Source organism: Artibeus jamaicensis, unplaced genomic scaffold (assembly GCF_021234435.1).
Source record: "Artibeus jamaicensis isolate MK-2021 breed Jamaican fruit bat unplaced genomic scaffold, CSHL_Jam_final contig_525, whole genome shotgun sequence".
NCBI classification, from domain to species: Eukaryota; Metazoa; Chordata; class Mammalia; order Chiroptera; family Phyllostomidae; genus Artibeus; species Artibeus jamaicensis.
In genome coordinates, this window is record NW_026521874.1 from 10,613,637 (window position 1) to 10,640,181 (window position 26,545).

Genomic DNA, 26,545 nt, shown 5'->3' on the forward strand with positions numbered 1-26,545 from the left:
GAGATCATCACAGCCACCCTGAACCGCCACGGTGAGCTCCAAGACTCCTGTCTGGAGCAAGTCAGAGGCTGAGCAGCGTCCGACCCACACTCACACCACTCAGCCACCTCCGGGCCCAGAGGCTACTCACGTAGAGCTTCTCCTGGTAAATCTCCATGAGCCTGCCCATGACCTCGGCCGCCTGCCGCTGGTAGCGTGCCACGGCCTGAGAGAGGGCTTCAGCCCCGGCCTGCCTCACAGCTGCTTCGTGATAGATGACATCATCGATCAGCAAGGAGCAGAGGTCTGCCTGCAGATCTAGGCCCATCATCGACCAGAGCCTGCACAGACCACAGGGCCGGGGCCGGTCAGACCAGGGTTTGTCTCGCCTGCCCTGCCAAACCCCACCGCCCAGCCCTTCTCTCGCCACAGGCTGAGCCCGCCGGGCCCAGCTGATTCCTAAGGCGCCTCTCACCTCTCCGCCAGCTTCCGGATCTCCTCCTCCTTGTCAAACTTGACCACCCAGAGCCTCCGCAGAAGATTCAGGCCATTCTTATCAGTGTCAGGCGTTGGCAACACCATGTGGAGTTCCATTAGCCCCTGCAACACAGTGGGATGGAGTCACGTGAGGCACAGCCTTGCGAGGAGCCTCGACCTGCCTCCTCGCCTCCCTCTAGGGCTGTGCGGTCCAGGACGCAGCCACCAGCCACACGTGGGTCTTCAAAGTTGTATCAGTTAAAATTAACTCTGATTCCTCATCGCACCAGCCACATTTCAAGTGCTCAACAGCAACACGCTGGCTGGCAGCTACCACGCTAGACCGCACAGATATAAGCATTTCCATCAACACTGAAAGTTCACCAGACACCACTGATCCGGGGAACACCAGGAACCAGCTCCACTACCGGCTGCTCTGTCTCTTCAGACGGCTTTTCTCTTTCTTTTTTTTTCTTTCAATAGCTTTTCTTTTGTGAAATGATAGTATGTGGTGGTAGAATCTTTTTTAATGTAAAAATTTTAAATTTAAGTCTAAATATGCCAGACAGACAAAATCTCAAAAGGACCTTCACTTCACATTAAAATTTACCATTCTGCCATCATTCTTCAGATCCTACCAAGCGCCAGTGAGAGCTCTGTTGCTCATCGATAGCCTGGTATTTGGGAACCATTGTCTCATGTCCCAAATGGATCCTTTACTTTTTGGTCCAAAAATACTAGGAGAAGCCACATGTGAGGCAGCAGGATAAACTAACCCTATGAATCACAGCTGTCCTATAAAAACACTAAGATCCACATCCCAGTTTGCAAAGCAGGTGAAGTCTTCCAAGGAAGAAAAAATCAGACAGCCGTGCAGCAAAACTGCTTAGGCATTCCGATTCCAAGAATGACACCGACACACACCCCGAGACCTCTTCTCTCTGCCTCCCAAACACAGCGGTACAAATCTGAGGCCTCTCCCATCAGCCAAACCCTTGCACAAGGGACACCATAGTGGCTCTTCGAGGAAGCGAGCACGCACCCGGAGCGCGGTGTCCCGCACGCTGGCACATGGGGACTGCAAGGCACAGAGCAGCACGTCCACCTCCTCCTGCTCCGCAAAGGCACAGCCTTCCTTGCCGCTGCTGCTGGCACACAGGGTGGTCAGGGTGTCTGAAGCCAGAACCTAAGGACAACATCAATCCTCTGGGCTCAGTTCCGCAAAGTACAGAGTTACTACTTCATAGTATTACTATCACGGAGTCAGGCAGGGGGGCAGGCAATGGGCTAGGGACCCAGAGAGGGGTTTTGAACAGAGAACACCCACCCCACATCCCACCTAGGGCTAAGATCCCAGCTCTGGGGCAAGGCCAGTGGCAGAACCCAAGCTGAACTCTTTACTAGCTGAAAACAGTAAGGGTGCCTCTCAAAAGCAGCCCTTTTGCTCAAGTGCAAAAGTGAGGGCTAGGAAAGGGACGTAGGACTCAACCCCAAACACCAGGACCCACGGTCAGAGTCACAAACTGAGTCACAGCCACAGCCAACTGAAAATCAAGTCACCTGCAGGCGAGGAGAGCCCGATCCGATCACCCCAGTCAGGAGGCGCAGCATGGCCACCCGAGGCAGCAGCTCCGGGCCATTCTGGGCAAAAAGAGCAGGTACGTCAGGTGAGGCTGTGGGGAAGGGCTGTAACCAAGCCCCGTGGCACATAACACAGCATCCGCTTGCCCACCGCGTGGCATTCTGGGTCTCTCGACCAACTCCACACCAGAAACCCTGGCAGGTTTACAGCTAAACCCACTCTAGCCAACCCCGCTGAACGATGATGATCCTGAGGGACTCAAGAATTAATTAACTCTGAAACTCCCTTGAAATTCACAGGAAAAGAAACACAGGTGGCCCATGAACACATGGATACTTAACTTGACAAGTAAGTCAAGAAATGCAGAATAAAAGGAGATACCATTCTTTCTTTCAGTCACTGTTGGTGAGATTAATACTGTCTGAGGCTGCACTCACTTTGAAGAAAAGGGAACCTGGTAAAGCTGGAGCTTGGAACATATCAGTCCCACACCCAAGACTGTCCTATGGAGATGCTCACGAGGGTGTGCAAGGGGCATATACGTACAAGGGGGCGCACCACAGCGCAGTTCAAAATAAGGCAAAGTCAGAAACAACCTTAAAAGACGGTGCCCCGCAGTACCAAACCCCATGCAGCCCTACAATCAGTAAGGGCCACCCACAGGCACTGCCGTGGGCAGTCCCATGAGTGTGGCATGAGTTCTGCGTGTGCACTGAGAAACGTCTACAAGGGTCTGCCCCCAGTGGATCGCAAATGTTACCTCTGGAAGTGGCATTTCTTTTTTTGCTTCTTTATTGTTGGAATTTTTAAAAATACGCATGCACTGCTTTGGCAAATTTTTAGAATATAATCTATTAAAAAGAAAACCTCTCAATAAATGATGTTCAAGGTCATAATTATAAGCAAATCAAAGGGAGAGGAGCCTGTACTATCTTCTGAGTTAGAAACAAGACAAACATGATAAGTTAGTACAAAACCCTTCAATTTCTTCAGGGCGGAGACTCTCAGCCACAGGAGGCCTGCACGCTTCTCCGAGGCCCTGAGAGCTGCAGGAAGAGAACACCTGGGCTCTCCCACCAAAGGCTCTATAAACACACACTCCACTGCCCCACCACAACTGCCGACGGGCCAGGAAGTGTCGAAAGCCCCCACCTCCCGACACCCCTCCGGCCACAGGGAGAGCTAAGCTCCCCTGCCAACCTCGTCCACGTGCCCAGGCGGGTTGCTGGGGGAGGCCCTCAGCTGGGCGTGGACAGTGAGGATCTGAAGAATCTGGGCCATGCGCTCTTCCTCCTCCTCGCTGCGGTGGGGCATCTCGGTCAGCACCATCTTCAGAAATGGGAAGACTAAGGAAAAGGCTGGCGCGGACAGGGGTGCAGCATCTGTGAGCAACAAGCAGATACCATCCTGACCCTGCAGGCAGGGCAGGGCACCAGGCGCTGCTGCCTCGCTTTCCATCCTCAGGGCAAGCGGGGAAGGCTGCGGGCCCTTTCCGACACCCCGAAGCACACGGTACGGCAGCTGGCAGCCCAGTTCTAAAGCCAACCCTGCTCCCACCCAAACACTGCCCAGGACGTGAGAGTTAAAGTAGACAAGTAGATTCTAGTGACAAAAAGGAAACTGTCAGTGGGGGCTACCGTGACTCACTAAATACCAGGACTGGACTCAAAAATCCTCCACCTGATCCGACTCCCCCATTTTTCAGATGAGGAAACCAAGGCCAGGGAGGGGGGGGAGGCTTGCCAATGGCCACAGCCTCAGAAAGCCCCAGGGGGTGAGGCAGCTCACTCATCCCCTGTGCCAGCTCCCACCACCTCCCGTCCTTGACGCCGTCCTTACCTGGCTCACCCTTGCCCATCCTGCTGGTGATGGTGTGACTGTGGAGCAGGGCCACCGCCCTCTTCACAGCCACTGGCAGCTCTTCCTGGCACCAGGACTTATCCAGGGCACACTCGGGCTTCAGCAGGCGCAGAGTCACATGGCTCACCAGGGTGCCTGCACCCGAGAAAAGAGACCCAGGATGAGCCACGCAGACAGGAAGAACCCAAACCAGCGCAGAGGTGCCCTGTCCCTCTGACTTAATTCTGCCGTGCCAGAAAGTCCCTGCCCTGAACTTTCATCTCATCACGACTGCACCGAAGGCAGGCAGGCAGGCAGGCACTGTGCTGACACTAAGGTGTGAAAAGCTGACGCTAAGGGCAGGCACGAGCCCCTCAAGGTTATTCAGGCAACAGCAAAGCTCCCGGTGCCCCCACCTTCCACGTGCCAAGCCCCGCCAGCCAGGTAGCGGTTCTGGCAGGCTCCATACGCACTGACTCAGAATGGCTTTCCAGACTCATTATATTTGAAGTTTATTTTTCAATTACAGTTGACATTCCGTATTATTTTACATTAGTTTCAGGTGTGCAGAACAGCAGTTAAAAATCACACACTTTACAAAGTGTTTCCCTGGTATTCCCAGTGCCCACCTGCACCGTGCATAGTTATTACAGTATTACGGACGGCTTTCCCTATGCTGTCCTTTATGTCCCCGGGACTGTTGTGTAACTACGCACCTGCACTTCTCAGTCCCTCCACCTTTCTCACCCAGCCCCAACACCCCACCCCTCTGGCGACCGTCAGTCTGTTCTCTGTAAAACTCATTTCTCCAGAACCCCTTTCCACTCAGTACAGTTCCCCCGTTCCACGCACACCCAGGGGAACAATCCCTCAAGGCTAGGAAGGAAGTCTGCTCAACTCCAGCCACCCTACCTGGTCTTTGTTTCACCAGGGCCAACGGGAAGCTAAACACCAGAGCGCCCTCGCCACTGCCACGTGGCTGCTCAGGAGCGCGGGACTGCACTGACCAGCCACGTGGCACCAAACCACCCCTGCTGCCACAGAATTCCTGACTCCTTAGTTTTAAACTGTAACAGAAAGGTCACACGGGCTGTATCTACACCCGGGCCTTGGAGGGAAGGCAGAGCAGCACAAACCAGGAGAGGGGAGGCACCGTGTCACCCCCACAGATATGCTGCTGCAGGCTCCCAGGGCTGCTCCCGTGGAAGCAAAAGTCAGTAGCCTAAGTCACCACGCAGCTCCCCACCACATTCAGGGGCACCCCTGCCTACCTCCCAATTTGCCCAGGGCCATGCTCACAGCCAGAAAAAAAGAACTGACCCAAAGCCTTGAGCCGAGGGGGCATGACACACGCAGCCAAGGACAGGAAAGGGTTCTTGATCCGGGGAGCGGCCAGGGGAGATTTCAGCAAGGGCAGGAAAGACTCGACCAAAACAGGGATGTACTGGGTCAGGCTGGACGGGTTCTTGGCCAGGATGGTGTCCAGCAGTCCTAGCGCCGCCTCCAGCTCACCGTCTAGCTGCAAGCAAATCACCCCAGAGGCAGGTCAGTGGGGCCCTGCTCCAGGACCGCGAGAAGCGGGCCTGGGGCATCCAGCACACTCACAAATGGAAGTGTGGCGGCGTGAGCCACTCACCTCCTGCAGCCGCCTCCGGATCTGCGCCTCCTTGTCCAGCTGTGCCTGCAGCATCTCCTTCTGCTTGCTGGTCAGCTGCACCTCCTCTTTGATGCCTTTCTTCTTCTTTATCTCCTAAAGGCAAAAATTTGCACAGCAATTCCATCTCCAGGGGACAGACCTCCCTCCCCACCACAGAGGGCCAGCTCAGTGCCAGTCAGCACTACGCCAGCTCCCAGTCTGTGACCTGGGCCAGCAGGTGGCCTCCTCTCCCCACCTCCCAGGAAGTCCACAGCCACCCGGTTCCTACAAAACAGAGACAGTAGCAAAGAAGCGATTTTTTTTTTTTACTGGATTCTCTACTGACAAACACAAGGAAAGCCTTTTTATGTTAGAGAAATGAAAAGTTTCTCAATATGCTAAAAAGGGCATTCTGGTCCACAGAGCTTCAGAATCAAAACTTCAGCCTCCCCCCCGCCCCATCCCTCCCCCAGGAAAAGCTCAGGGCTAGAAAAGGCCAGGAGAGCACTCGTTCACTCAGCAAGTTCGGCCTGCGCAGCACCTGCACTGGGCCACGCACGTTCATGCGGGGACACCGTGGGGAGTAAGACCACGCCCTGCCCTCACAGAGCACACAGTGTAGTGGGTGAAGACAGCCAATGAACATGCAAGCTACTACGTAAACAGGACAACTTCGGATCACGGGAAACGCTACAGAGGAACAAGCAGGATGCACAGTAAGCTAGAGGGAGGGCAGGGTCTCCCCTGGAGAGAATGAGCAGGCCAGTCACCTCTCTGAGAAGCAGGAGTATGAGCACGTGGGCCGAGGTGTGGAGGACAAGGACCCAGACTCATAAAGACCAAGGGAAGCACAGCACATGTTCTGTTACCAGCTGAACACAGCCACCGACTCATGATTCCCAGGGGCTGCCCCAGCCTTCAAGGAGCTGGGTGGAGAGGCATGAGTTCAAGTAACAGCACTTAGTGAAGGAAATGTATGAACTGCGACTGGCACCCAGCAGAGAGAAAAACATTTCCCTTGAGTTTGGAGTAGAGAAAGCTACTAAGAGAGAATAAGTAAAGGGGGAGGTGGGATGCCCCCCAGAGGGGTAGGGGGCATCAGAGTAGCGTGCCATTGGCCTCAGAATGACCCAAGGGAAGAGCATACGTGCAACAGGAAGTGCCACCCCTTGGGGCCGCCAAGCTCGGCCAGCACCCCTTGTGCAATGCCCACGTGTATTCACCTCCTTCAGCTCCAGCTCAATAATCTGCTCCTTGAAGGAATACGCCTTGTTCTCTCGCTTCATGTTGGCCTTTTTTGTGCTGTCCTGCTGGGCACTGAAACAAAGAGCAGGTAATCAGCCAGCCTCAAAACCGCCCCCTGCCCTGGCCGGGTGGCTCAGATGGTTAAGAGCACAGTCCCAATACACCAAGGTTGTGGTTCAATTCCTAGTGAGAGCACATACATGAATCAACCTCTGAGTGCATGGATAAGTGGACCAACCGATCTCTCTCTCTCTTTCTCTCAAAAATAAATAAATAAATAAAACACACAAGTCCCATCAGCCTCCCACCAGCCGTGAAATCCCAGGTAGCTTTTACGTAGTATGCACTGGCAAAGTGCTGAATACTCAAAATGCTCTTGCTTAAATGCACGCCTGGAACAGAGCAGGCACCTGCCCAACGAATGGGGAGTTTCCTTCATTCCTACAAAGGAGGCACCGTCTCCATCTGACACACAAGAAAACTAAGGCTTGGGGAGAAATGGCTACAGAGGCCACGAGTGGCATCTCACCCCTGGATGATGGACTTGTCGTACAGCTCCCCGGCAGGGGTCTGCATGATGGCAAACTCCTCCCGTGTCACCTGGAGCAGGGCGGGGTTCTGCACGGAGGCAGTGATGGTGCTGATGAGCTGCGGGAGGACCCGGTCTGGGGACAGGATGGAGAGGGAGCCCATGGCGTTCATGGAAGACTGCCAGACAAACACAGGGGCAGTCAGTGTGCACCAAGGCTGGCACGGGAAAGGGGTCCCACCCACCGAAGTGCCCCTAGCAATCGACTCTGCTTCTTCTTGCACCTGCCCGTTCTTGCTGAGCTCGGCCCACGCAGTGGAGAGCTGTAGCAGGTGCCTGCCTCCTCAGCACACATGTACTCCTTGTCAGGCATGGGCATGCAACCCAGACCAAAAGGACCAGGCCAGGAATGAGCAGAGGACCCAAGTCGGTCAACCAGGCCAGTGAGACCCCAGGCCAGCTGAAATGACTGCAAAATGAAGGCTCCGTCCACTGGAGCCCATGGGGGACAGGCTGTAAGCCTGGAATTCTAGCAGCTGTCCTGTTACCAGAGGAGAGTGAAGCCCACGTCATGGAAGGCAGAGAGACACAAGTGGAAGAGATACACAGAGAGTAAAAGGGGCACCACCATGTCCTGAGAATGACATCTGAGTCTCCGTCCAGGCAGAGCCTGGGACTTAGCAGCTAAATGAGGCAGTACACTCCCCTTTGTGCTCAAACCAGTTTGCATTTTCTGTCACTGGAAACCCAAGGGTCCAAACCCGAATTCCACCTCCACCTGTTTCTTCGAATTCCGCTGTGGGCACTCTGAAAACCAGCTCCTATGCCAATCACCTGGTTCAGGGGACTCTGCGTGGTGATCCTGGGAACGATCTGGTCCAGGTGCCTGGTGATGAAGGCTTCGGGATCGATCTTCATTCTGGCCAGAAGTGCTGCCCAGAGTCCAGACTGCACCGCCACTGAAGAGCAGGGGCAATCTGAGGCCTTCTGCCGGGCCACTCACACCCTGCCCAACACAGCCCTGACCCTCCCACGCCCGCGCCAGCCGCGAACCTAAGGATGGGTGGTGGGAGATGATCAGCATCTCCTGGGCCAGCTGCTCCGTGTTGGCGACATCGCCCTCCAGCCCTGGCACACCGGAGATGATGCACAGGGCCTCCTGCAGGACCCGCGGCAGCACGTAGGCCTTGCCCGTCTCAGTCACCTCCCCAGCATCAGTCACCAGAGCCTCTAAGGGCAGCACCTGCGTGAAGACAGCACATGAGCCCCCGCCACCCAGAGCAATGTGTGGGCCTGACGTGCAGGGATACGGCTGCCTCCCACTCGTGCTGTTCTTAGGGGTCCATGATCGAGTGGAGGCTGATGCCCAGCTCCCTACACTGGGGCCCGCCAGCCGTGAGATGTGCCTGGAAGGAGGAAGCACCCGTGACTTTGCACCAGGCGAGGGAAGAAGGCCACAGAAATTGGTCCGGGAGGCCTAGCCCAAGACCACAAATCTGTCACAGGTCCACACCTGCAGGGAGGCTCAGGTAGGGAGGGAGGCAGGGCACACAGGGCACTGAAAGAGGACTGGGGACTTTGGGGTCAACTCCCAGGTCTGTCACCCAACAGCTGAGACACTATGCCAATCATTTCAGCTCCTAGAACCCGGACCGCTCATACAAAACAAGGGCAGTAGGCCTATCTGCCTTTTAAAGACACTGAAAAATCAAAAGGGAAAATGGCAGAAAACGCTTAAAAAATTATCAAACACTTTAAAAATATTAAGTGACACTCAATTACTCAGGAATAAAAAGGTTGAGCTATACACCAAACAGCATGGAAAGAAATCGAGTCTTTGGAAAAGAAAAGGAATTAGAGCGGCCCCTCGAGCACCATGGGTTTGCAGCTGGACCCACGCAGTTCCACCGGCCCAGAGCTCAAACCATGCTGACCGGCTGTTCAGGGGTCCACTCCCCATATGGAAGTCCACATATACACAGGGCCAACGGGAGTTATATTCGAATTTTCGGCTCTGAGAGAGGTCAGTGCCCCTAATCTTCGCCCTGTTCAAGAGTCAACTGTATATGAACTCAGTATTACTGGAGCTTAAGGGAAGGGGCGGAAGATTCTGGAATCACAGAGTCTGAGTAAATGAGTGAGAACCACCCAGGAGCAGCCCATCCGAAACCCACGGCACGAGCAGGGCTGGAGAGGCGGGTCTGAGAGCCCCAGCTTGCAGCCCAGATGCCTTCACCTTGTGAGAACTGAGGACAGTCTTCAGCTCCTCCAGGAGTCCATACGCCAGCTTGAAGCCCCCAAGCGAGGACAGCAGCTTCCGGACCGTCTGCTGGGCCTGCCTGCGCACGTGCCAGGTGCGGCTCAGGAGCACCGCCACCAGAGCCCGGTGGTACTGCCTGCAAGGACAGGGGGAGACCATCCTGGAGGAAGGCCGGGCGCAGGGCTCTCCACAGCCAGCCCTCCCAGCCCCCGGGACCCCCATTTCTCAGGCTCCTGCCAGGTTTGCCTCCTTTGGCCCGAGGGGAAAGGTAAGCGAGCCTCACGTACTGGACTTTGCTGCCGGCGAGTCTGTGTGGGTGGTCAAGGAAGAGTCTCTCTGTCAGATACAACATGGTACACAGGGCTGGGAGGGGAAAGAAACAGCAGAAGTGGTTTTAAAATATAGGACACAGCCCTGGCTGGTGTAGCTCAGTGGATTGAGCACTGGCCTGCAAACCAAAGGGTTGCTGGTTCAATTCCCAGTCAGGGCACATGCCTAGGTCGCAGGCCAGGTTCCCAGCAGGGGGCACACAAGAGGCAACCATACATTGATGTCTCTCTTCCTCTTTCCCCCTCCCTTCCCCTCTCTCCAAAAATAAGTAAATAAAATCTTTTTCTTAAAAAAATAAATAAATAATAAAATAAAATAGAGAGCACAGCCCTGGCCAGTGTGGCTCAGTTGGTTGGGTGTCATCCCACAAACCAAAAGGTCATGGGTTCAATTCCTGGTCAGGGCACATGTCCAGATTGCAGGTTTAACCCCTGGTCTGGGCACATACAAAAGGCAGCCAATCGATGTTCTCTCATATCAATGTTTTCCCTTTCTTCAAAAAAGGATTTTTTTTTAAAGGAGAACAAATCCAGAAAGAACTGGAAAATGAACACCCAAATGTACATGTGATTATCACTGGATATGGAATGAAAAAGCTCATTAGAATTTCCTTCTTTTTGCCTACTACGAACACATGTGTGGAAGAAGGAAAAGTATACACTTTCTTTTAATTAATTAAAAACTACTGTTACTTCTGAAAATATGAAGCATTCATCTTACACTGACGTGGAGTGATTTCCAAATCCAGACAACACCCTGTATATAGTAGGGAAGCTACAACTTGTGTAAAAAAGGTATGAACTAACACATAAAAGATATTTACTGGTATAAAAATAAAATGTCAAGGATGCACAGACATTAATGAAATCGGTTCTCTCTATGGACAGGATACTGGGTGACCAGAAATAGAAGCAGGGATCTAATTTTCAGGGCAGATCCTCTTGGATCCTTTGTTTTTGTGTTACATGAATGTATCTCCTACACAAAACTATTCATTTTCAGTCAAGAAGTGAATAACAGTTGTAGCTCAATAATAGGATGTTGTGACTTATGGGTCAAAAGCACTTTCAAATCACCAATTAGAGGCAAACATCCCCAAGGAGACCCAGAATTTCAAACACACATTTGAAGGTACACTGCTCACTCCCTTCGACAGAAACCAGCGGTTCCTGCATCTCCTGGCAGAGTGGAGCTCACCACGCTCCACCGAGCTGCTCAGGGCTTTGCGGTATCAACACAAGAAAACCCCCGAGACAGCACCGATTACCCAGGTAGGTGCAATTACACCTAACACACAGCTCCAGCGATCGGTGCTCTGTCTCCATGGAACTCCCCCTCCCCCCACCCTCCCCATTTCCATAACCTTCCCGTGACAGCAAGCTCTTGGCCAGATCACGCTGGTCCAGGGTTTTGTAAAGCCGACTGGTCAAAACAGCAGGCAGTCAGGGAAGAGTCTGCTCTGAAGACCCCCCAGTGAAATTTAGTCCCGAACCTGATTTCAAATGAGGGGGCAGTAACTCACCATCCTCTGAGGCCAGGAGGAGGAACTTCTCAGACGTGAACACCTGCTTCTTCTCGTCCACAATCAGCTGCCAGAAACTGCTCAGCTTGGCCTCTGCACAAAACAGAAGGCCCCCCCATGACACAACTCACCACACCCACCAGGGACTAGGACTGGTCCCCCCTATCCTGAAGCTGCTGCGGCTGGCTCTGCTGAAAGACCCTCTACTGCAGGGGCAGGTCACTGCTAGGCTCTCTGTCCTCCCCAGCCTGAGAACTGACCAGTCCTTCTAGTAGCCATATGAAAATCTTCAGTGGCTCCCTGCTACCCATCTGGAATTCCCACCCAGTCCAGCACCAGGCGGAAAGACTTGAGGTTCACACATGGTGCTTTCCCTGCCCTTCCCCCACTGGGGCTGCTCTGACCCACACTACGCTGCTCCCTCCCGGTTGGCGAAACCCTCCCCAGCCTCTGGTTCCTGGCTCAAATGCTTCCTCCTTTATGAAGCCTTGATACCCAGCCCCTAAACTAAAAGGAATCCCTCCTTCAAAACTGCATTAATGCCACATTTTGCCTTAAATGACAGGTATATTTTTGCAGCTCCTTTCTGCCACTAGAGTAAGGCAGCCTGAAACTTGCAGAAGCAAGGTCATGCCCAGACAGCCCAGTGCCTTGGCATTTATACAGATGGCCCGAGATACTATGTGAAAAGGGCTAAATTTGGCTTCTAACGGCAGGAATAAGCTCAGGTCTGTCCACGTGTAGAGTAGAAGATGGCTTAAAGAAAGCATGGAACACCATGCAGCCACAAAAAAGAACAAGGAGGCTCTTCTCCAAGTTATGTCCGGGAGAGAACGTGCCGCCGTGTACAGTAAGTGCCTGGCGTGTCTCACTGCCAGCACACCATCTGTGGAGATGAACCCGGTGCCACTGTCCAGGGAGGGCAACTTAGAGGCTGGAAGACAGACAGGCTGGCTAAAGGGAAGCTTCTCACGTGACACCCTATAATGTATAACTAATGTTTAAAAAGTTCCACTACTAAACCCGGGTCTGCAAGCCCCCGTCCCAGAGCACTGGAGCAACAGGGTGAAGGAGGACAATGACAGAAGCCCTGGCTGCACTCCCGTCACCCAGCGTGACTCTTAGGCTCACCCCAGCAGATGACGAGCTGCCCTGTGGGCGACCTGATTTATAAAAAGTGGCCAAGCTGATCCCGTAAAACCCCAAACACCAAGACACTCCTCCCGGGGGCTCTGAAAGAGGCCCTCCTCTGCTATCTTCCTGGACATCTCCTGACTCTTACCAGCCTGGGCGTCGGCCACCGAGAGCTTCGAGAGCAGCAAGGCTGCAGCGACCCCTTCGGTGACAGTGGGGACCTGGGTGCTTTGGGAGGCTGCCTTCTCCACTGTCTGGACGAGCAAGGGCAGTAGGTCCAGGGCCTGCAGCAGCGTGTCACCTGTGGAGAGAGTGCCAGCCCCGTGCAGAACACCCTGACCCTCGGGAGCGGGAGGTACCAGAGAAGGGGACACGCACCCAGGTCTGGGCTGGCTGACTAAAACCCTCAGTTACCTCGTGAAGCACCATGAAGAACTGGAATCAGAATGTGGGGCTTAAATCAAACTCTACAACCACCAAGTAAGAGCTAGAAGGATCCTTCCTAACCCAACAGCAGGGCTATTCACTTGATGGATCAGGAGACAGACAGAGAGAGGTTGAGGTGCCCAAGGCCACACGGCTAGTTTGAGAGAGAGCCAGGCCCAACCCCACACCTACTGCCTTGTTCCTGGAGCTCTCCCCCCAGACCAGGCGGCTTCTGGACCCAAATTCCAAATCCGAAACCAACCTGCTGACCTATGAGCTAAACCTACTTAGAAGAAAAAGCAGCAACCTGTTAAAACTATAGCTAAACCCATGTTCATTACTGAGCCAGTGCATCTGAACATTTCATAACGAAACAAGTACTTCATCCAGATAATGTTGAGGATTTGAATTCAAAGCTAACATTATGTTTATTTCAAAAGCATAGAGCAAAACTAGCTCAAGCTGAAGAGATTAGGTTCAACTAAGTCTGTGCTGCCCAATCTGAAATCAAGGGTGATCAACACAGCAAAACGGCGAACTGACACAGGAGGACGGGACAGGACAGAGGGTGGCCGCTGTCTAGAGGCGGCTCTGGAGTCTCCCCATTTCTTTAAACCAGCGCATCCTAAGTTTAAACTTTAAAACAAAAGAATACAAGCCAGTCACAGAGGTGGAACTCAATATTAGAGGTTTTTCCCTTGCGATCAAGCTACAGAGATTTGACAGTTTCTCTAGCTGTTTGGGAAGGGGGCGGATGCCCAAATGACGGGTCTGTCAGCACTGCAGCAAGGGCAGAGGTTGTTTTTAGTCGATCCAGAGCACAGTTTATATACACTGGACCTTTTAAATCAGTCCTATCACAATCATCCCTTCATGATTCCAGATACTGCAGTGGCAGGTTCCATTCTGGGTCCTCTCAGAAAAAAGCTTGTCCTTTAAAGATCCAATAAGAGGGAGAAGCCAGAACCTGTTATGAAGATTGGGCGACTTCTGGGATATAAGGACGACTAAGCCGACGCCCCCAGAGGCGCAGGAAGAAATTATGCAAACGAGCTGGTCAGAAAGGGAAAGTCTGAAACGGTGAGATGCCCTGAAAACGGGCCGCCTCTGCGGGGGGCCTCTCACCTCGGAAGCAGGCCAGCATGCACTGCAGGTAGGCGTGCCTCACCGCAGAGGTGGAGGTTTTAAGGCTGAAGGCTTTCTTGAACCATTCGGTGAGCTTCTTGGGTACCTCCGTGGTGAACCGATTACACCAGAGAGCCAGGACAGAGACGGCGTGCACCAAGGTGCCTTCGTGAACTAGGGCGAGAAGCACAAGTCCAGTCAGTGCGACACCTCAGACACGCGTCAAACCACAGCCAGCAGCACGAAAAGCCAGCGGCAGCACAAGGGAGCGGGAGCAGCGATGCTTCGGGCAGGCGTGCCCTCAGGAGGGGTCCACGGCAGGCCTTGACCATGAACACCAGGGCGAGGACGAGCCCAGACGGCCCACACTGCACAGGGTTACCTTCCTGCTGGAGGAATGGGATGAACAGCTCGGCCACGGTCCCATTCAGGACTTGACTGGAAGGCCCAGACACCACGTGATGACTGACACTCCCGATCCCTAGAAGGCAGGAGAGCCCCGCTCAAGTCCTCTTCAGCACGAAGCCACCAACACACGAGTCTTCCTGCCGCTGCCCTCCTCCCCAGCCGCCACGCCTCTCCTCTGGCCACCACTGATCCTCCTGTCCCCCTCCAACATCCTGCCTCTCACAGACGCCACACCGCCCACTAGACCTCAGCAGGGCCCACTCGCCAAACGGGTGGGCAGCAGGGTCCTGGGAGCCAGGCTGGGGTGTCCCAGAATGCCAGAGGGGTCAGGTTCCAAAGAAGGACTCGCCTCACCTAACAGTTACGTTACACCTCATCCACCAGCACACTGCCAGGGCCTGTGGAAATTCTGTACCTGAGAGGACGCCGATCTTCTGGGCCACAATGGTGAGTTTTCCCTCCGAGCCTGAGAGGCGAGATGGCAAACACTCGAGTTCACATCTGCCCGTTTCCCAAGGGTATCATGTGTGACATGAAGGAACAGTTTCTGTATCCAGAAGCAGCCTTTCTAATGTGAAGCGAGGTTTAAAATAATACTGTTTTGGCCAAAAAGTCTTTTTATTTATTCCGTAAAATAAAAGACACATTTTCAATTTTCACCACTAACTTCATTGATCTGGGTATTTTGACTGTGTTGGCCACCTCCCACTATTGGCTTCTAGTGGGCAGAGGCCGGGGGTGCTGCCAAACATCTTCCAATGCATAAGACGGCCCCACCGCAAAGACTTACTTGGCTAAAATGTCAATAGGACCAAGAAACTTTGCAAACCACTTTCGACACATTTGATCAGTCACAGCACCTTCTCCATACACTGCACAAACCTCTTTCTACATTTCAGTTGCATTTTTATCTTTCTTGCAATAATAAAGCATAATATGCTAAAAATGTGTATTTTGTTCCATCTTCAATATTAAAATGGCTGCACAAAAATTCACCAATTGTTATGTTTTCTTAAATGCACACTGGTATGACAGCTGTCACAATACAACCTAACAAAATTGTTTCTAATGAAGTTAAAGACACCTAAGCGCTAGTAGGGTCATCATGTGGAAAAAACTAAACAAACTTTTTGGCCAACCCAGTATTTACCACCTTTTTTCTTCCTGACTAAAAAATAAATATCCTTACAGAATATCTGAGGAACAGAAAAAATATGAAGAAAAACACTTAAAAATCGCCAATGTTCCCCAGGACATCATCAACATTATGGTATATTTCCCTCCAGCTTTGTCCCACAGTAATGCGCGTACTAAAGAAGTCAAACCGAGATGCCCGACCACACTGCCCTGTGCGTGCCTCTGTCACCGCACACATTTGCCTTCTGCCTGGCACTTCCTCCTGCCCACCCAGCCTTGCCACGAGCAGACTCGGAGCACCGGGTCCCCGGCGGGTCCCAGTGCAGGGGGAATGCCGGGCACCACACCTCAGCCAGCCCCCGGCCACAAGGCCCTGCTCACCTCCGAGGATGGCGAACAGGTGCCTGGTCAGAGCTTCCGTCGCCGCAGAGTCGCTGCACTGGCGGGCCAGGTTCCGCAGCGCCAGCACGGCCTCGTCCATCAGGCGCGGGCTGTTGGACTTCAGCTGACCTGCACACACGGACGGACAGACGGCCGCAGCTCAGGAGCTGCCGAGGGCTCAGTGGCCAGGCGTGTATCTTTGTCTTTGCCAGGCCCCCAGCGCCTCAATCCTAGCTCTAGTGCTCACTCTGAAGGGCCTCAGGGAAGAAACTATGCGAGTGCCATCGAGGTTAAAGCCTCGTTTCTAACCTGAGCTGTTCCCTTCCCCATTTTCTATAATAACTGGGACAAGTACAACTAAAGCCGATGGTGCCATTCTTGGGGCTGGTGAGGAGTCGGGATACTCACTTGCTAGTCCTTTCACGATGTCCAGGGCATACTGGCTGAGGTCGAGGGTCACTGATGCCAGCAGAATGGAGATAGCTAAGGGGGACCAAGTACTGACCATGTCAGTCTCAGATATAACACTCAGTTTGCCCTGCTCCCCACAAATGCCATGAGGCCCGCCGTCTAGCCATACAGAACTGTGACCACACTTCACCTCCAAACGGCCACACGGGTGGCCATACCATTGTCCCTACGCTCTGCTGTAAGGCTGCATACTGCCCCACCCCAATCGGCAAAACCACCTACACTCTTTAGCAAGATTAAAAAGGGCAGCCCTGGCCGGTGTGGCTCAGGGGATTGAACACCAGCCTCTAGACCAAAAAGTCACCGGTTCGGTCCCCAGTCAGGGCACATGCCTGGGTTGTGGGCCAGGTCCCCAGTTGGGGACGTGTGAGAAGAAACCCACTGATGTATCTCTCACACACCAATGTTCTTCTTCCTCTCCTTCTCCCTCCCTTCCTGTCTAAAATAAATAAATAAAATCTTTTTTTTAATTTTTATTTTATTGATTATGTCATTACAGTTGTTCTATTCCTTCCCTTTATTCCCCTCCACACTGCACACCCCTCCCCCACCATTCCCCCCTTTAGTTTATGACAATGTGTCTCAAGTTCTTTAGATTCTACACTTCCCATACTATTCTTGCCCTCCCCCCATCTACTTTCTACCTACTGTCTATGCTATTTATCTTCTGTACCTTCTCCCCGCTTCTCCTCCTCCCACTCCCCTGTTGCTAACCCTCCATGAGATCTTCATTTCTATGTTTCCGCTCCTGATCTAGCTGACCTTTAAGTCTAAGAAAAAGAAGACAAAAAACATGAACAGTGAAAGGACAGCAAACTCACAGTTAACAACCACATCTAAAACAAAATAAATAAAATCTTAAACAGAAAAAAAGGACGGAGACTGAACCCTCACATCCTATGGTTTCAAGCGCCAACTCCACACCAAGTTCAAACTACCTAGAGCAGAGGTTCTTAACTTGAATGGTCTCCAGAGGGTTCCTGGACCCTAAAACTGTACGCAGCATTCTAAGCTGATTTACTTTTGTACGTTCTTCTAGCAAAAAGGCCGGTAACTTTCAACACGTTCTGAAAGGGTCCCTGGTCTCTCTCCAAAAGTCCCAATGAGGTAAACAAGGAACACACCCCTGACCCCCACCCCCAACGCTTCCTGCTGCCAAGTATCACGGATGTTGCTCCTCAGGCAACTCCCCCGCCACTGCCCAATTCAGAGGCAACCTACTTTCAATAACATTCTCTGGACTCCTCAGCAAGGACTTCTGGATGGTTGGCAATATCAGATCCTTAAATTCCAAATGGGACATGTATCGGAGCAGAGGGGCACAGTTGTCCTACAAAGAGAGAGGAGTCAGGGACGCAGCCGTCACGGGAACAGACCAAGAATGAAGGACAGTTCTGGGTCACAGCAATGAAAATGGGGCTGAGGCTGTCCAGGTGAGCAAGCCCCACCTCTCACTCACCAATAGGTACCTCTGAGGCTTCACTTTGCTCATCAGGATGTTCTTCACATAGAAGTCCAGCAGGGCATTCTAGAGAATACAAAAGCCTGGTTAGACCCTGGCGTTCTGAAGTCTCTCATCCCTGGCCTAAGAGATCCCTCTAGTGGGAATGTCTCCCAAATAACACAAATCAGTGCCCCGAATTTTATAGTGTCAAACACAGGGGTGCCATTCCCCATTTAGAAACCTTTCACAGCTTTCCACCACTCCTGGGATCAAGTCCAAAGTCCACAGCATAGCTCACGCGGCCTGCCTGGTACCCAGCCAGCTGCATCTCACACACCTCTCCACCCCAAACAAGACACTCCAACCCCACTGGCCTCCTCCCACAGGCTGTTCTCTCTGCCCAAAATGCACACTTCTCGCCTCCTGACCTTGCTAAATAGGCTTTAGCCTACCTGCCATTTAAGTTTCTCCATTAGAGATGTGTTAGACGCATAATCTAAGTGAGGTCCCAGTTACAGAGTACCATGGCCTCTTGCATTTTCCCTTTGTAGTGCTTATCTCAGATATAATTAGGGCAGGATTCACAGCTCCCATGCTCACTACTGCATCCCCAGCACCTGGCACGGTGCTTGGAACCTGGCTGCTACTCAACTTAGGGAGAATAAATGACCACAGGCAAAATGAACAGGCAAACTATCATCTTGAACTATGCTAGGATTCACCCCACGCCACAGCTAGAGTGAAACCTTTCCAACTTCTCAAAGTTCATACATCCGGTGAAAGGCTGGGGTCCTGAGTGAGAAAACTAACAAGCTCCAGACGGGGCCAGCAGCTGGGGCCACCACGACAAAACCAGGTCGCCCCTGCCCTGCAGTGAGCCCACGTGCCTTGTACTGGTTGACCACGTCCGCCTCCTTGTGGCTGGTGCAGAACTGCACCAGCAGCCCCAGCATGCCTGCATAGCTCTGGTTGGGCTCCAGGCTGAGAACGGCTGACAAGTACTGCTCCACCAGGCCAGGGCTCTGAGGAGGAAGAGTGCAAAGCAGGTATGCCACGCAGCACCGGGGGGTGGCGCAGAAGAAGCGATGCCCACTGCCCGCTGCTGTCGCCTGTCACCTCTTTCCACAGTTTGGTGAGCTTCTTCACAGCGCTGTCCACGGCGTGCTTGTGGGAGCCACCCAGCACCTCGAGCAGGAGCAAGCACTGCACCTCCACCTGCCGGGACCAGAAGGCTGAGGTCAGGACGTGAAACGGGAATGGAGTCCTCATGGCCCTCATGGCCTGGCCAAGGCCTCCGTCGCACCGGCCAGGTCCTAGGTTCATGTCCACTAGGCCTCTCCCACTCGATCCCAGACACACCCTGTTCCCTCCACCCCCGTGGAATTACATCTGGTCACTCAGGCAGTTCACTAATAAATATTTGTTGAGCACCTACCTACTCTGAGTCAGACAATGAAAACACAGGGAGAACAAGACAGACGTGGTCCCTGTTTTCATGTGCCTTATAGTCAAGAGGAAGAAAAGGATATTAAACGAGTAAACACACAAATGAATACATAATTCCAGACAGGTTCAGCGCCACCAGAAAAAGAACACGCGTCCTCTTTCACATATTCGTTTGCCTGCCTTAACTTTCACTGTGTCAGCGCCACAAACACCTACCGGACACAGACTAAATGGCAGGCGCTCTGCTGGGCACTGAGAGGCAGCAGAGGAAGACCAGCCAGCGAGACGACCCGGCCTGCGTGCGGCTCCCTGCAATCCCGACACAGCGCGCAGTACGGACTCAACTAACATCTATTTGGTCGTGGCTACGGAGAATGGGTCCGCGCACGTAAGGAACTTGTAATGGCAGGGTCCTCGGTGGCAGGGACAGGAGCTGGCAGTGAAACCAGCATATCCTTCTATGCCTGTTGAACTCTGAGCCATTTATTTAATTAACTAAAAAGAACTTAAATTTAATTTTTAATTAAAATAACAAGCCTGCTGATACTGCACTCAGAACTATATTGCTGTTCCCTCTTCCCGGAACGTTCTAACTTTGACCTAGGCTTGGCTGGCTCTCCCGCAGCCTTCGGGTCTCTGCCCAGATACCTCCTCAGAGCAGCTTTCTTCCCACGTCACCCTCCGCCGCATTCTCTCCTTCTGCCCACTTTCCCGCCACAGGACGTCACGGGTCCTCATTTACTCGTGGGCCTCTTTGTCGTCTACCTTCTCCACAAGAGCGTACGCGCCACGACAGCAAGGCCCTCTGTCGCACCCCCTGCTGCAGCCCGAGCACCCGGCACTTAGGAGGCCCCAAACTGAGCGACAGAGTCAACTATAACTTGTCAACGTCAGCCGCGAGCAAAGCATTCAAGACACAGAAAAGACAGCCGTGGTCCGAGCTCCTGGGTTTTGTTCCCATAAACACAACATTCTGGGGTTCACCCTCCCACCGACTAACCCACAGCCATACTTACCCCAGATAACAGTATGAGAATTCACTGGAGACAAGCACAGGAGGGAGCCCAGGATGAACCATCTTACAAGGGGGCCTTTTGTTATCAGTGAAAACCCACACTGTGAAGGGAGTCCCACTCCAGCACGGCCACTGCCTGAGAGGATTCCGTGTCCCTACCCTTTAGTGGTGACCGACAGCCCCTCCACGGTCATCCCAAGGCGTACGCTGGGTGAGCTCCCGGGGACAAGGCCACCGGTACGTCTGACCAGCTGGCTGCTCTTGGATTTCTGAGGCCACCTCTCACTTGCCTGCACAGCCCTAAGTTCTACAGCTCTGTCCGCCCGGTCTGAGCCCATCTTCACGATGGCTCTTTGAGGTAGATGGGACCAGTGGTATTTTTTCCCATTTTGCAGGTGAGGAAATAGGCTCAGAAGTTAAGTACTTGGCCAAATCTCATGGCCAAGACACAGACCCACATCAAGGTCCTCAGAGTTCTTCTCATTAAACTGTAAGACCGCTCCTCTTGCCTTCCACTAAGCCTATCTAGACAATCAGAAGAACCGCCCAACCTGGCCTGCTGGGCCATCTCTGGTGAGTGAAAAGGCAACGTGAAAGGAGCAGAGAATTTAAGGACCAAAACACCTGGCAAGAATTCCATCCCAGGAGCCAGTTCAACACTGAAATCCAAACACAGGGAATAGAATGATGAGCAAAAAAACCCCGAATGACTTACATCGGTGCTTTCACCAGTTTACGTGCACTCTGGCTGCCTGCCCCTGTCTAGCTGCCTCGTCTTCCACACACGCTAGAAAGGCAGGGACCACGTTTCTCTCACCTGTTACCACAGTCCCAGTGCCTAGCACCATGCCTGACACAGAGCAGCTCAGAGACAACTGACAAACAGATGAATGTATTACGTTGCTCTCATGCCCATCCACTGAATCACGCACCTCAGGACAATCCACAGTGCCTGGCCACCCATCACCAAGAAGACCACTTGGCAGAGAGAAGGTGCTCGAACACATCCCAACTGTGTCCAGAGCTAACCAACATGACTCTGAAGACCTGAGGGACCTACCAGCTTGTTCCAGGTGTCCCCTTGCCGCTTGGCTCTCGAGGGAAAGACAATGCGCACCAGAAGGCAGGTCCAGGACAGGGCCAGCAGGGCGGCCGAGCCGCTGCTCTTACTGCAGGGGGAGAGGGCAGGGCAGGCAAGAGGTGAGTGCAGAGCAGCAGCCTCCACCTTAGGGACAAATGGTCACCGTGAGGCCCTGCTCGGAGGGTAGGACCCACCCTTGACCTTCAACTGAGAACTTGGAACCAGCTCCCAGAAATCATCTTTGACAATTCAGGACAAAGGGTGCAGGTCTCATCGGCCAAACTACCATCTTTGTGCACTCACTACTATAAAACACAACCAAAAAGATGGTTTCTCCCATTCGGTGCCTGGTGGGCATCTGGTTTCCCCTCCTGCCATGCGGGCCCCTCCCTCCATTCCAAAGGCAGACGGCCGGTGCCATTCGCAGTCGCAAAGGGAAAAGGGACAGGCACGCTCACACCTGCTCGGTGCAGCTCATCTGCATCAGGTTCTCCCACGTAAGACTCCACCAGCCCTGTGACCTGCCACCTTTAAAACTTACCTAGGGACGCCCGCTTTGGAGCCAATGCCTGAAGACTGCAGGGAGTGCAGAAGGTTCTTCGCAGTGGCTTCTGGCTGGGCCTCAGCCAGCTGCTGGATGGCGGCCTGGAGGGCCCTGCGGGATGCCGCATCTCTAGAAGGAGGAACGAAGGAGATACATGAACATGTGGGCATGGGCCAGGCAAGGTGGCTTGGGCCAAGCGCTGATATTTTCCTGATCTTTTCAGAAAAATCAGGTTGCACTGTTTTCCAGAGGATCACAGACGATGGGATTAGGAAATAACTAGATAAATCTACCTCCTCCAGAAATTCTGGAAGCAGCTAATCAAGGGCAAATGAGCCCTGGCTGGCGTGCTCAGTGGATTGAGCGCAGGCCTGGAAACCAAAAGGATGCCGTTTCAATCCCTGGTCAGGGCACATGCCTGTGTTGCAGGCCAGGTCTCCAGCTGGAGGAGTGGGAAAGGAAGCCAAATGATGTTTCCCTCTCTTTCTCCCTCCCTTCCCCTCTCTCTCAAATAAATAAAATATTTTAAAAATATAAAATAATAAGGGCAAATGAGCCATTAAGACTGCAAGGGCAACACCTACATTTAAGGAACACTTATGGGCCTCAAACTAGGCCGAGTGCTTTGCACGCGTGGCTGATGCATTCGCAGTGTGGCAGGCACTATTCCAGGCACTTCATGCTTTCTAACCACGACCTATGAGGTAAGTAATGGCATCATTCTGTCTCCAGGTGAGGAAACTGAGGCACAAAGAGGTTAAATGACTTGCCTGGGATCCAACAGCTAGGAAGTGACACAGCCCAGACTGGACCCAGGCAGTCACACTCTGAACCCTGGGGTCTGTCCCCTACCCTCTACCACTACCTGCCGGCACAAAGTGCTCTGGACTCTGGGCCTCGGGCTGGGATTCACCTGTACCGATGCAGCGTCAAGCAGAACAGCTTGCAGAGCCCTTTCACTGCTCCCTCTGGCAGATCTGAAACCAAGGATTATACAGAGACTAGTCAATAAAAACCGCTTCATGAGCATCTGCTTCAGCCAGGCATTGTGTCCAACTCGATCTCTGCCCACTGGACACACTCTGTTCATTCAAAAGAGAACTCCCAAGAGGAAAGAGCAATGACAAAGCAGGCCTTTAGGAAAACACCAGGTACAGAAAAGCTCTCGGGTGGACATTTGTTAAATGAATGAAACCGAGGCAATACAAACAGCCTCGAAATGGAACAGGCTATCGAGTGGAGATGCTGGCATGCTGGGGCTCTGCTGCTTCTCTGTCTGGATGCTGACTACATGAGAGTGTTCAGTTTGGGATCATTCTGTGAGCTGTTCCTTACGCAACATGCACTTTTCTTCATGTACCTTCTAATCAACAGTTTTAAAACCCAGGGCAAAAATTAAAGTCATAGGAGGGATCAGAACAGGGAAAAACATCTGTACCTTGAGTGTTTTAAAATGCAGATTCTTGGCCTAATAGATCAGCAGGCTACGGAGAAACAGAAAGGAGGAGACGCACGTGCCGGGTGGCGCTCACGTAAGCGAAGTGCGGGGTGGAAATGCACGATGCCCGTTCAGGACGCAGGAGGAGCGACCGTAACTCCCAGCACTTCCCTGGTGCGCACAAGGTCCCAGGCCCTGCTCTGAGCGCTCCCCACACGGCAGCCCACTGAATCCCCATGAGACGTGTCCCGGGCCTGAGGCCACTTTATGATGAAGAAACCAAGACACAGGGAACCGAGCAGGCCTGCCAAGTGGAAGAGCAACGCCTGATTGAACAACAGTGCTGAATGATGGACGCCTACCTGGGACAGGTCCTGCATGCCGGGCGGAAGCATGCAGAGGAAAAGGGGAAGGGTCCGAGTAGAAAGGAGTGTGAGCTGCAGTGTGAGACCAGCATGGAGGCACCGAGAACAGCAGGCCCAGGGAAGGCTGGCAGAGCGCCTCACGGTTCAGGGGTGTGCCCCATGGAGGGGAAACAAAGGAGGGGCGGGGCCAGTTCCCCCAGGCCCGGAATCCTGTATTGGCCCATTGGATTTGGGGCCATTTCAGTAACCAAGGGAAAGAGTGACCAGGATCAGAGACAGGTTGTAGCTAAGAGAACAGTAACAGTAACAGCTAACATACACCAGGAGCTTACCATAGCTGACCAGGCACTGCGTGACGCTCCATCCATACACGTTCTTCACACTCACCCCTCACCCCAACCTTGTGAGGGAGGCGCTACTGCTATCACCACGCTTGAAACAAGGAGTCAGGCTCACACGGCCTCTAAGTGGCTGAGCCACGACTAGAACATGAGCCCGTCTGAGTCCAGAGCCGTGCCCCTCATCGCTGACTGCTGCACCAGAGGCCTGTGACCAGGAAGATCAAGCACAGGACCCACTGCATCTCTAAGTCTCAGGGTTCAAGTACATGACAGCAGGATTGAGGGGAGTGTCAGAGAGGCCTCCAGGCGAGGCTGGGCTGAGCCTGCTGACCAACTGCATCTGGGGTCAGCCTGCTCTGAGAAAGCCTCCCACTCCTCCACCGGACCGAACATATCTCACCCTGCCGTCGGTTAACTTACTCAGTACCGGCTTCCCTAACAAAAGGAGAAGCCAGAATGGTCACTACAAGATGGCTCCCACTGAGACTCAGAAGATTAGAAAACTGAAAACTAATGATTTCATGCAGTATCGTTAACCTGCACAATCAGCTTGTATATCAAAAAGTAGAAACATTTTAGAAATATCACCCACCCTAAACTGTAGCATTTCAGGGCGATTGAACAGTAAAATCTCCCTGAAAGATACACACACACCATACCCGTTACTCAGTAAAAGGTGAAAAAGTATAGTGCCCAGCAGTCCCTTAGCAGGGCCAGACAGCCACTATGGTTCAGAAGGTGTGTACAGATAGTAACCTGTCACATGACGGCCTTGTCTAACCAGAACCCTGTTGGGAAGAATGACCGGAAAGACTTCTGAAGGTGCCATAAAAGTCAGACACTAAAGCATCAAGACATGGGAGACTCTCTTAGAAGCTCACAAACAGCAATTTACTTCACTTGAATGCCACTTTAACAAGCTTGGGTATGTTACCAGGCAACAGCAGATCAGAAGCAGCAAATGAGAGCTCGGGCGAAAGAGCGTTAGGAAGTGAGCTCTTGACTAAGGAGAGGTGAGAGCTGAAGAAAAGGGAGACCCAACTCTCTACAGCCAGGGCTCTCGGACCTCAGAAACACAGGAATCACCCTGAGCGTCTGTTAAAACACAGATGCTGGGCTCCCTTCTCCCCCAACCCAGGGCTTTTGAATTGGTGTTGCTGGGGTGGAGCTGAGAATTTGTATCTCAAACCAGTTACAAGGACACGCAGATGTTGCTGGCCTAGGGACCACACACAGACAAACGCTGCTGTGTTGCGAAACACGCCAAAGGAAACTCAGAAACTAACTGGGATGGACTGGATAAAGGCAAACTAGTCTTACACACTCCAGCAGGTAGCAGGGACAGCCCTCAGTTACGGAACAAAATCAGGATGACTGTACGTGCCTCGTATTTCCAAAAACGTGTTCCCCAGACCCAGAACAGGTTTTCAAAAGAGATGGGGGCAGGGGGCTGTTCAAGGAAAATATGAAATAAAAGAAAGTTTAATAAAATTAAAACACCTTCCTGGAACATGCTGTGACCCTCCCAAGTGGGCATTAACAAGTGTGACACCTCCCACACTTATTCAATTTTGGAATCCGTTACTGGCCAATCATCTTGCTGAGTTCCATAGAACACCGACTGGAAAAATGATGTGTCAAGTCATAAAGAAAGTGTTTTTGCACCTGGTAAATTACTTAAGAAAGACAGCTGGGCCCTGGCTGGTGTGGCTCAGTGGATTGAGCGCCAACCTGAGAACCCAAAAGTTAATGGCTGGATTCTCGTTCCGCGCACGTCTGGGTTGAGGGCCAGGTCCCCGGTTGGGGGTATGCGAGAGGGAACAGATCGATGTTTCTTTTTCACACTAATGTTTCCCTCCCTCTCCTTCTCCCTCCCTTCCCCTCTCTCTAAAAATAAATAAATAAAATCTTTTAAAAAATAAGAAGCAAGATTGTTACTATCTTTTAGAACTGTTTCCAATTAAAATAGTTAAAACTGTTCAAACCTTTGGTACCTAAATGGATAAACTAACCCAACTATTACAACAAGCAAATACAGAAAGTCAAGGCAGAAGTGGTTAACAGGACAGGGAAAGAAGGCCACGGTTCTAAACAGAGAACAAGTTACTTTGAAATGGAATCCTCTCTAGGCCATACGGGTGGAAAGCAAATACCTTTTCCAGCAACGCATCTCCCCAGGTCACTCAGGATTTCTCTCCGTTCCTTCACACTGGCTGTTGTCACCTTCCCTGCAAAACGCTTTAGTGTCTCGGAGACCTGTGAAGACCAAGCCCACAGAGAAAGTTCCACCAGTCAGACCACTAATCGATGAGTGAGTGTGTGTGTGTGTGTGTGCGCGCGCGCGCAGAATTCAGGGAGGAGCACTCCGACCCAGGGTTGCTCAGCCTCCG

At 52.5% G+C, this 26,545-nt stretch overlaps 1 protein-coding gene across 1 annotated transcript in view; it reads right to left on the minus strand.

The window, feature by feature from the left end:
- The window catches only part of GCN1 (GCN1 activator of EIF2AK4), a 54,713-nt gene that overhangs the window by 24,112 nt on the left and 4,056 nt on the right, over nt 1-26,545 (minus strand). The window contains exons 2-30 of the mRNA XM_037156121.2: nt 26,309-26,411; nt 22,925-22,988; nt 22,009-22,140; nt 21,447-21,555; nt 19,042-19,140; nt 18,813-18,947; nt 17,941-18,009; nt 17,703-17,811; nt 16,419-16,493; nt 16,011-16,139; nt 14,908-14,958; nt 14,467-14,565; nt 14,085-14,258; nt 12,682-12,834; nt 11,400-11,492; nt 9,835-9,910; nt 9,524-9,683; nt 8,341-8,530; nt 8,122-8,246; nt 7,288-7,466; nt 6,737-6,830; nt 5,514-5,627; nt 5,198-5,396; nt 3,878-4,033; nt 3,239-3,420; nt 2,017-2,097; nt 1,499-1,642; nt 455-579; nt 131-320 (exon numbers count right to left, since the gene is read on the minus strand). Coding sequence (XP_037012016.2) covers nt 131-320; nt 455-579; nt 1,499-1,642; nt 2,017-2,097; nt 3,239-3,420; nt 3,878-4,033; nt 5,198-5,396; nt 5,514-5,627; nt 6,737-6,830; nt 7,288-7,466; nt 8,122-8,246; nt 8,341-8,530; nt 9,524-9,683; nt 9,835-9,910; nt 11,400-11,492; nt 12,682-12,834; nt 14,085-14,258; nt 14,467-14,565; nt 14,908-14,958; nt 16,011-16,139; nt 16,419-16,493; nt 17,703-17,811; nt 17,941-18,009; nt 18,813-18,947; nt 19,042-19,140; nt 21,447-21,555; nt 22,009-22,140; nt 22,925-22,988; nt 26,309-26,411 — 3,609 coding nt within the window. The remainder of the gene's footprint in view (nt 1-130; nt 321-454; nt 580-1,498; nt 1,643-2,016; nt 2,098-3,238; nt 3,421-3,877; nt 4,034-5,197; nt 5,397-5,513; nt 5,628-6,736; nt 6,831-7,287; nt 7,467-8,121; nt 8,247-8,340; nt 8,531-9,523; nt 9,684-9,834; nt 9,911-11,399; nt 11,493-12,681; nt 12,835-14,084; nt 14,259-14,466; nt 14,566-14,907; nt 14,959-16,010; nt 16,140-16,418; nt 16,494-17,702; nt 17,812-17,940; nt 18,010-18,812; nt 18,948-19,041; nt 19,141-21,446; nt 21,556-22,008; nt 22,141-22,924; nt 22,989-26,308; nt 26,412-26,545) is intronic.